Here is an 11,343-nt window from a genome sequence, read left to right as displayed (position 1 = left end):
ATATAACTGCCCAAGATTTGGCCCAAGGATTTCGGGGACAGCCTGAGTGAACAGTTTCGTAAAAATAGAAATTATCTGAAATGTGTCCTACGAATCTGAAGAGTCTAGCAAGGGATTCCATCATATTTATAACAGAGCTGGTATTTTGGTAGACCATTTTCCCGTTGCCGCCGTTTTCTTTTCTATCGTTTTTATTTCTCAATTAAAAAAAACCATGAATATAATTGTACTGTAACATGTTACATATGTAATTGTGCCCTTTATTACATTCACAATGAAGTTAAAACAGGGACAGTATATATACGTCCCTGGTTAAAAGCATCATAAATTTATAGTTTTGCCTACAGTTCGGTCCAAGTGCGTTCGTTTATCACGGAATATTTCTACGCCATCTGAAACAGGTTCAACCGAGATACGCGAATGTGACCCTAACGTTGGCAGATACCAAAAATCAACGGGAGCCAATCTTTAATGTATCTGAATAGATTATAACGACTACTAACCTGACAAGTCAATGGCTACGTGAACCATTGGCGTTCTAGCGTGATAACCTTTACCCTTTTTATATGTTATTATTTAGGATATTATTAATGAATTATTAACGAAACATCAATATATATTTATTTTAGTTTATTTCGTCTTTTAAATAGAAAAGAAAAAAAAAATCCCCAAATAATTCATAGGCTTAGCAATAATATACTAGATTATCATTCAATGTTTTGGGTGACTTTCGTAACTGAAGCATACATGTGCGTCTTGGCATAGACGTATATATAACACTGGCTTTATACGTCTCTGGTCTTGGTAAGATTATTACGTTATTGTCTTTAATGATGATTTAATGCAAATCCGAGTAGACTCTTTCGAAGGTAAATATCGAGAGAAGGACTGCCAATGGTACTCAATTTTTATCGCATGATTAAAGTGATGTAATCTCCATTTCATGTGCATACATTTACTTTATATCGTAGGTAAGTTAATTGGATTTTTAGATTACGTGCTTTTATAAAGTAGAGAATGGATTTTCTCAGTATTCTACTATTCTTTGCGGCCCTTATGTTAAAAACATGTGAAGTCTCTTCCCAACTGATCGAATAATGGATATTTTTTTTACTGTAGGTAAAAAATTATATAACATCTGTACAACTACTTCTGTAAAAATGTGCATGGATTAGGTTGCCTTACACTGTTACAAGCGTCAGCCTAGAGAAATTCCCTCTGGCTCACGGTAGAGCATCAGGCTGGAGAGCCAAGGTCGCGGGTTCGAGCCCCAGCCACGGTTCCAGTTGTTTCACCCGAAATCCTGTTCGCCCTAGGTTGTTTCGAGACAAGCTAGGTTGTTTCGCTCTTAAAGTCACAAATTGCATTTTTAAGCGAGTGTGACAAACAGCAGCTGTGGGGAAAAAAACGTCAGCTTGACTTTCATTTAGAATCTTTTGCCATGATTACTTAAATATCCAGGTGAGCGATACAGGCCATTGAGGCCTCTTTGTTTTTTCTGAAAATGATATTATTGGTACAATCAACTTCTGTCTAATTTCTTGTTATTAAAGATGATATATATCTAGATCTACATGGTATTTATGACTTATAGTATTTCTTTTGATTTCAGGTAGACTCCAAATGATCACCCTGAAGAAGTAAATATAAGCTGTTTTGTGAAGAAGTTATAATGAAAAATGTCGGTTTCTATTTCTTCCACTGTTCTGCAGAGTTCTGCTAAACAACTGATTGCACTATGCAGCAGAAGAATGATGGAGCGAAATCTAGGCAGAGTAACAGCTTCAGCAATCGGGTATCGACCATATTCTTCAAATACCTCCAACAAACAGGGAAATCGAAAGAAGCTTTACTCTCTGTCTACAGCAATAGCCCAGAGGGCTGATGGCATTGTTGATGTTCCAATTATTATGCGACATGTTGGTGACAAAATAATACAAGATGAAAACTACTACAAAGTGGTTCCAAAATTGTCAGAGGAAGAAATGACATATATGGAAAGACTTGGGGAATGCGAAACAATTGGTGAAGTCCTACAGTTGTTAGATAATCAACCAGAAACACTGACCAGCCATTTGGCAGCTCTCACCCTGATTAAATTGAAAATTCAAGACAAAAAGCGAAGAGACACACAGAAGACACCAGGAAAAGCATTTGTAAGCAAAGTGATAATGCAACAACTTTTCGGAATCGCACAAAAAAACATTGATACACTAAGTGATGAAAATTTAATTGAATTAGCGAGACAATTCATGGAGGAGAAGGAGCCTGAATCAGACATCAAAGAATTTATTCTCCATCTTATACAGAAGAAGATGGAGGATAGCACACTGGGTAAATACGCAGTGTTCAGCCTCACAGAGATATTGCAGGACAAGAAGCACTCGGACTTGCTTCAGGACCTCTGGCTTCATGTAACCAGCAGATACATGGAACTGGACATGGATGACCTATTGAAATACCTGGATCATGTGCCAGCTAACATGGCTATCACTGACGAGCTGTTGAAAATAATCGAGACTCATATGGTACAGTTTGGATGGCAGCTCGGCAGTAGAGGCATAGGCAAGATTTCGTCCAGTTTGTCGCGACTTCAGTGTAGGAATGAAACACTGGCTTCCAATATTGCCAAATGGACTCTATACCACATCCATGAAATAAAGACAGAAGACTTGTTGAGTGTTCTTGCCTATTTTCAAGAATTAGAGAAATCTAATGTTGACTTAATCCATGCCCTAGAAAAATACGTCTTTGGTAAAGGGACACAAGTGAGAAATGAAGTTTTGGGTCAAACCCTGGAGTACCTCTGCATTATTCGATACCTTAGTCCCGTCATCATGGATGCAGCCTCTGCACATTTCTTGGAATGTGGACAAAGTTATTCTGCAACTGACCTATACATGATTTTGAAACCCTACGGTTTCTTTGGATATGAGCCAAAAAATCAATTGGCATTTTTCCAGGCAGCAGATGTATATGTACCAAGGGAATATGCTAATTTTCAAGGTGCTGATATTTACAAACTGATGTGCTCATTCCTATGGTTGAACAGGAGCTCGTCTGTGTTAAGAGGTCTTGGTAGAAACAAGTGCTTGTCAATTGATCGAAATGACAAATCAAGTAAGAAAAACAATTTTGTTAATTGCAGTAGTAGATATACATAAACCTTATTTGTCCTAATTAGTGTCAACCATATTACCTGTCAACCCTTAAAGCAGATAGTGAGATTTTAGTTTTGAAAAAGCTATATTATGATTGCATCGTGGCATTGCCATCTTCTAAGTTTTAGAAACATTTTGATATTCTGAATATCCTTCACTATTTTTGCAAACTATTCCTTATAAAATTCTCTTTGAGTTTTCACTTAAAAACATTTCCTTTTAATCACTCGCATATCAATATTAAAAATATATCAATATTAAAAATATATCAATTGAAGAAAAATTATTATGATACTAGTATTTGTTTTTAGCCCCCCCTGGATTTTTTTTTTAAATCAAAATTTCAATAAATGTTATTTATGTTGCATTCAACATTTTAGATGTTTTGACTTAATTATATAATATAACTTATAAGCATCTTAAATTTATAACTCATCATATTTTGCCAGTTTTATTTTTTCTAAACAAAAATTTGCAGATTGGGTACGTAAATTTGGATTTTTTTTACCAGCATCTGGTTTATGTCCAGCTCTGATTGACAATCTCACTTTCTACTGCTGTTTATTACTGGAAAGCTAATTAAGCAAGCCACTGCAGTATGGCTTTCTTGCAACAAAAGAGTCTCAAGTGTCTCTTTATATCTTGCTGGATTCATTTATTCATTCATCAATATTTTCAGAAGTAGAAAGGATTTATGCTGGGGAGCTAAAATGAAAAGTTCACAAGTTTCATAAATTTCATATAAAATGAAAACGAGTGTAAGATCCTTTTTATCACTTATAATCATGATCTGTGGCATTTATTCGTGTAAAACGACAATTTTCATGCCACCTTGAAATGTAAAAAGGCACCATTTTGACTCAAGTGCATTTAAGTCTGTGACATCATTTGCATGTACTTGTCCCAGGCGTGTCTTCACAATCGAAACAATTGAAACTTACAACCATTGCAATCACAGGGCTGATAGGTCATATTACATGGGTAATACTTTCAAAAATATGACATGGGTTTATTCACTGGAAAACTCTGTACATTATATATGATTAAAATAAATGTTATATAGTTTATGATGGATATGTATATATTTTGTGACAGGTCGTTTTTGGTATCGTCGAGCGATGGCCCAGCCTCATCCTATCACAATCGAATCACTATCACAATTTGCAAGTGTCATTACAACCTCAGATAGAGACGACAACCAGCGCAGTGGTAAGTGTTGCATGTTTAAATTTGTTTCCTGGTCAATATTGATCAAGAAATCTTTGGATTCTCCCATCGAGATATGTACCGTGATAACTGCTACGATAAAGGAAGTCCTGATATTAATAATTGGCAGAGACTATTTACATTAACATATCATTTTACATGCCAGTTACAAATATAAAGCAAAAGTAAGATTGTTTGGATTATCAAAATCAAGCTCTTTTGATTGTTTTGACCAATAAAAATAATAACAAAAAGGACAACAAATAATGTTTTTAGGTCACCTGAGACAAAGTCTCAAGTGACCTATTGCAATCTCCTTTTGACGATTGTCGTGCGTCGTCCGTCCATAAACAATTTACATTCTTGACTTCTTCTAAATTACCACCACACAGATTTTGACCAAATTTGGTCTGAAGTATCTTTGTGGGATATGAGGGTTCAAGATTATTCAAGAGAAGTTGCTGGACCCCCTGGGGGCTGAAGGGTGGGGCCCAAAATGTGAAATTTGACTATTTTAGATCTTCAAAAATCTTCTTCTTAAGACTGAGAATGGCTGCAGGATTTATGTTTCACTTTTAAGCAAGCCCTCGGGTTGAAGATTCAAGTTTGTAGAAATGGAGCCTCTGCATGGGGTCAAAATTGGGGCCACACCCAAGGGCCAAAGTTTAACATAGGTTGTAATGGAATATTTAGCTACAAAAATCTTCTTCTGCCAGAAGGAAATAGCAAAAGCTTTGATAATTTACTTTGAGCATACCATACCCTAAGGGTGAGGATTCAAGTTTGTACAAATCAGACCCCTGGGGTAAGAATTGGGGCCACGCCAAAAGGTCAATGTTTAACATTGGCTGTAATGGGTATTGAGCTGCAAAAATCTTTTTCTGCCAAAAGGAAATAGCCACAGCTTTGATATTTTTATTCAATTTTATTACCCCCGGGCCATCCATTCTCCTATGGTTGACTTAAGTTTATATTTTGTCCATTTTCAGCAAGGAATTATTCAAACTTGTTTGGAATGATTATGATACCAGATGGCAGTTACAAATGTATATGGTATGAGAAAATAAGATCCTGCCCCATCCCCAGGGGCTGGAGGGGTGGTGCCCAAATGGTGATGCAAATCTTATTTTAATGCAAGATAGTATATAACACTATATGGCATTCAACAGGCGTATATTGTTCCGCCCTGCGGTATTCTTGTTAAAGTTCTTATCCTTTGGTGACATGACAAGTATTGTATTTCTCTTTGTTTACATGTTGTTTTCCACATTTTGTACATCTCGACAATGAAATTGAGCTACTGGGCCCACTTGTATAAAACATCTCAACTCTTGAGATTTCCTCAAGTCTAAGATTTCCCATAGACAATACATTGATTGAGATTTTCCTTAACTTTGAGTTGCTTTATACAAGTGGGCCCTGAAGCTTGGTTTGTTTTGTTTTTAAGCAATTACATTCCTAATGGCACGGGCAGCATTGAAAAATCTCTTACATGGCCCTGTCATCTATAACATAAAGGTGAAGGCATATTTGATAGGTAAGTAAACATTGTATAATTGATGTTGTAGAAAAGGCTAATCATATATATATATATATATATTGGTCAGATGAGCCTTGAACTTTACCGTAAACACTTAAAACTCACCTGGCTTCTGACGGCTGATCAGGAGCAATATCTGATTGGGGGATATTTCATATGAAGTCTTTAACTTCAAACACATCTGGACCATTTGATTGTAATTCAGGCTGCTATGAAGATTACTTGGAAGCAGGATATCAAATGTTATATCTAAAGGAAGGGTGTTTTCTCCACTCCAATTGAGAGGAAGAGGCCGTTATCAGGATTTTTTTGTGATATTACTGTTAATGAAAATAGATTGACATGATATGTTAATTATTCAGGAGTGATACAGGCCCAAAAGGCCTCTTGGTATAAGTTTTGAAAAAAAAAGAAATGGAAAAAGTTAGAAAGGTTTTGAGACAACCAAATGAATAAACTAGGCCCATACATTGAGTTCTCATGTTGGTTTGATCTGTTCCTTTATTTTCAGATTTCATGCTGATCGTGGACGAGAACAAAGAGGATGTCTCTCCAGAGTTACGCTACAACATGCACCAGATACCTGAAACTCATAAAGTGTAAGAAATTTGTTCCCTTTGTTAACTTACATACATGCAACAATGACTTTATTTACTCAACCTAACGGTAAGATTTTACTTCTAAAATGGGCGCTGTACCAGGATTTAGATTGTTGACATAGAGGTTCCCTAACGAGTGATGGTTGGTTATCAATTTTAGCTCACCTGGCCCGAAGGGCAAGTAAGCTTATGCCGTGGTTCGGCATCTGGCATATGTCTGTCTTTTACTGAAAAGCCTATTATTCCAGAATGACTGTATTGATTTTAACTCTATGTTGTGTGGAGTGTTGCTAGGCTGAGGGGAATCAATTTTGTATAGAAGAGGGGCAGGGCCCAATGGGGGAAATTCAGGTTAATTTTTAAAATACTACACCTTGAGTATCGATAGTTATCCTTATGGTCGAAGTAATTTATTCATGCTAACAAATTTACATTAGGAAAAATTGACGATGTTTCAGGATACTCATCAAGATGCTTTTCCCAGAGCATTTCTGTGTCAACACCGGGGAGCTTCTTGGAGAGTACTCTGCTGCCAAGAAATTCTTTGAAAACAGCAATATCCATTACATCACGGTAAATATGTTGAAAGTAAATTTTCAACTTGTTGACTATTATTGAATAATATCTTACTAGTTGCATATTTTCCCTTTTCAACATCTAGGCATTGGATAAGTTGAATGGCTGTTGGAAAACTGGTGGTCTGTTAATACGGATAAGTTGAACGGCTGTTGGAAAACTGGTGGTCTGTTAATACGGATAAGTTGAATGGCTGTTGGAAAACTGGTGGTCTGTTAATACATCCAACGATTACTAGCTGGATATATGAATAGGCTACTGCGTATCACACAGTTGGATACTTGAACAATGCCAACAGTTGAACAGGGCTAACACTCCAAAACATAAACATGGATTACATGCAGCAGTTAAAAATGAATAGAAAAGGAAGCATTGCATGAAATGCTTAATGAAATCATTTGTTCAACTGCAATGTTAACGGATGGGGGGGGGATGTCGTTTAGTAATTCTTCCAATATTAGCATTGATTAATTAGATTTGGATGCATTTGGATCGCTAAATATTTAAAAACAAAACGTCCTTGAACATGTGAAATTATTTGTAATCAAACAGGGATGTCAATAAAAAATGTACCTTTAAACCACTGGAATATAAACTCTATGTTTGAGATGGAAACAAATTCGGGAAATAATTTCTTACACAGATGTTCTTTACACAGACCATTATAACAAGGTGTTCTTTCTAAACATGTGTCTGTCTAGACAGGTTCCTTAAGAAGAGGTCATGGACATTGTAACGTAGCATCTGATACTTTACATGTATCCTTGATATACAATTGGATAATATGATACAAATATGTTGATACAAGCCAAAAGTATGTATATTTCCTGTCCTTTATGAATTTATTATTCGCCATGCAGGATTATTTTATTCAATTCACTTCTTTTTCATCCAGCTGTCTCCGTTGAAGAGTGGCGTACAAAGGACAACAGTTGACATACTCCAAATGCACTTTCACTACAAGCTTCATCAACTAGTCAACTTCAAGTTCAATCCATTTAAGGGGGTGGGCAAGCAGAAACTTCTTCAGCTTTGGCAAAACTCTACCAAACAGAACAGGACACCAGTGCAACCTTGCCAGGACTAGAATGATCTCTATCAATCAAAGGACTCCATTGTCCAAAATATCCCCGCCTGTCACGCGGGAGACCAGAGTTCAATTTCCTGTCGGGAGACACATTTGAAGGTTACACAAGGAGGCGTACATCCCCTGCATCAACCCTCACCCTCAACCATACAAATGTTTTATGTCTCGGACGTTAATCTGTTTAATTTTTCAAGCTTTTGCTCAGTCAAACTACTTCACGTACCAGGGTCGACCTTGTCGGGCAAGGAATGAAATTCGTTGGATGTCACAAGTGCAACCTTGTCAGGCCAGGAATGAGGTCAAAGAGTGTGAAGTCATCATTGTCACCTGCCATAACAGGAATGACATCTGCGTATTAATTGGCACCAGTGTGACTTTGTTAGACAAGGATTCACCTCAGTCTGTATCATCAGTATGAACATGTCAAATAGACCTATAGACCTATAGACATAACATGTATACAACTGATTCAGGTGTATTTTCTTAATGTCTTATATAATGAAATTAATATCGTGTTTCCACATTTGCATAATAGCTACATATATTTCTTGCATAAAAGTTGCATGAAATGACGCATTATAGGATATTCAGATATGGTAAAGGCATTAAATGAGTACTATTAATACATAGTAAAGTGTTCTGTGCTAAGTGAGAGTTCTTGGATAGATAGTGCAAGCAGAGACATTTGAACTGTTTCAGTTGATTTTTGTAGATTCAAAACTTCTTGAAATAGAATTAAAGATAAGGCCCTCTGCATATATACTAAATGCTTTGTTTTGTGTCTGGTTTGGCCTTGGTATAAACTTTTAAGATTTTAATTATTGGTAGATTGACTTTGCATGATTTTATGTTGATGAATAGTGAAGTGGAGCATGATTCCAATATGAGATAGTGCTACTACAGTCAGGAGTAAAATAATTCAGTGTACGACTTGTGCCATAATAAAGATATAAATGTAAATTGATATTGCTTAACTTTCAAATTATTATTTTAAGATCTACCTAGTCAACTACTTCACTAAACTCAACAAAAGGAGTCCCAGTTAAGTAGATACATGTATGTTCAACCATTAGTCTATAAGTAGATACATGTATGTTCAACCTTTAGTCCATAAGTAGATACATGTATGTTCAACCATTAGTCTATAAGCACTGTAAGTGTAATTTGACACACATGATTTTGCCTACAACCAGATTAAAGTTCAAATAGCAATTTAAGTAACAACAAAAAGTTGTGTAAATGATCTGATATATTTTGAATACAACGAGTTGATATATATAGGATCTTAAATGAGTTTTCATTTCATATGAGATTCTATGAAACAAGTCTTAGGAGTTTTTATTTTTGCGAGCCTTGGCCTTGGTCATAAAAGCTCATATGAAATGAAAACAAATTCAAGATACTTTTTATCACATAACTCAGAAAACTTACATTTTGACGGGTTTTAAAGCCAAAATCTAGAGGGCTTAATCAAACGGAGACAGCCATTTTGTTGCACCATTCACGCCATATTATGACGTCACAATCGATTTCTGACTGGCATCGCCAGTAAAAAAACGCTCCAGGGTATATTACACTAGTGACATATGTAAAAATATTACACGGATAACAGGCCGATTATGTGATAAGTTGTGAATTTCAATGCTTGAACTTATTTTGCTATTAAGAATAGCATGTCCATTAGACAAGAAATTTGTAATCTTTGTAAATATTTACACTCAGTTTCTCGGCTCGATCAAAATCGCTAATTATCAGGATGTTAAGTTTGATGCACTAAGTTGTCCCACTTTTAAATTTGTTTTGTCCTCCTATGTACATGTTTCCCTGAAAACTGCTCATGTGCTGTATTGAGGCTTAATGCTAACATCAAACCATTCAATAAAATCTCAATTATCTGGGAACATTGGTGATAAAGCGCTTTAGAGTGGTTTATGTTAGCTAAATAGGGCGCTATATCAAATGTTGTATATTTATTATTTATTTTTATATAGAGATGGGTCTTTGATGGCTGAAGTTTGATTTAAAACATTTCCTGCGAATAAAGCGAACCTGGAAATTTTCAAAAGAGTGAAAGAAAAAGATCCCTTTTTAAATTTAAGATAGTGTGAGGATTGAGAAACTGTTTTGTTTGAGAGCTTAAATATTTGTTTATGTTTTCTACTATCAGACAGTGATTTAATGCGATAAGAAACAATCCTCGGATCAATTTGATGGATCACGAAGGTCACATTTTCGGGTATCTTTGAAATTTGAATTGTATTCATACATCTTATGTTGGGAGTTTATTGACTTCAGGTTGAATTGTCACATTTGTTATGTTCAGTGAGTGCTTTAATTTTGTAGGTCAAATGACTGGGAAAATAGGTTAAAGGAATCATGAGCATGGCTTACCCATTTCAATTTTAAATCGGGTCATTAATAATTTTAATAGTTTTACATAATGGAATTTTATTTAGTAAATAATTCCTCAATTGTATTTCCTGATTTTCACATGACAGTTAAGACATATGTATTTTGTTGTTTTTACCAGATAATTGTGTTCTCAATATTATATGTGAATAACAGTATGTTTCATTGCATGTCAATAGTTTTAATGGCATATTGGTTGTGGAACAACACTATTAAACCATGGAATGAGTGATAGATTCACTCTTTTTATGCATATTGGTAGATGTATCGTCATATTAACTTGATTTCATTGCAGAAAGTGTATGACAAATAATTAAGAAATGGCTCATTTTAAAAGATGCTATCTGATCAAGGCTTGTTTGTATAATTGTGTTTGTATTTTTCAAATCAGACATATTCATGAACATTGGGGATTGTGAACGTTGGAACATGTTGATTGGGAATTGTGTTAAAATTGCTGTAAATGTATATGATAAATTAAAGTTAATGTTTTATCTGTAACAAATGTTGTTTGTAAAATATCATTCTATTATTAGCTCACCTGGTCCGAAGAGCCATGTGAGCTTATGCCGTACTGCGGTGTCTGCGTCCGTCCGTCAACCTTTTCTTTTGAACAACTTCTGAAGAACTGGAGGACCTAGGGTCATATGATATTTGGCCAGTAGATACTTGGGATGAAGTGCTATAAAAAAATCCTCATTAAAATGACCTTGACCTACTTTAAAGGTCACTGGGGTCAAATATGTTAAACATTTGGACTAGAGT

General features: G+C 35.5%; 1 protein-coding gene across 2 annotated transcripts; it reads left to right on the top strand.

Moving 5' to 3' along the window:
- The first annotated feature begins 719 nt into the window (after window positions 1-719).
- Window positions 720-9,489, top strand: LOC110466241. 2 transcript variants are annotated; one of them, XM_021522638.1, is made up of 7 exons: window positions 720-804; window positions 1,617-3,120; window positions 4,257-4,370; window positions 5,815-5,904; window positions 6,419-6,506; window positions 6,965-7,079; window positions 7,978-9,489. In XM_021522638.1, exons 2-7 carry the CDS (start codon window positions 1,680-1,682, stop codon window positions 8,167-8,169), a joined length of 2,040 nt encoding a protein of 679 aa, XP_021378313.1. In that variant the 5' UTR covers window positions 720-804; window positions 1,617-1,679; the 3' UTR covers window positions 8,170-9,489. The 2 variants fall into 2 exon arrangements, with proteins under 2 accessions (XP_021378313.1, XP_021378312.1); XM_021522637.1 differs by having other exon boundaries at window positions 1,613-3,120.
- The last annotated feature ends 1,854 nt before the right edge of the window (window positions 9,490-11,343 follow it).

The sequence above is a fragment of the Mizuhopecten yessoensis genome, unplaced genomic scaffold, assembly GCF_002113885.1.
Source record: "Mizuhopecten yessoensis strain PY_sf001 unplaced genomic scaffold, ASM211388v2 scaffold11125, whole genome shotgun sequence".
Classification (NCBI taxonomy): Eukaryota; Metazoa; Mollusca; class Bivalvia; order Pectinida; family Pectinidae; genus Mizuhopecten; species Mizuhopecten yessoensis.
The sequence above is the reverse complement of the archived record's forward strand: the minus strand, read 5'-3'. Positions and strand labels throughout refer to the sequence as shown.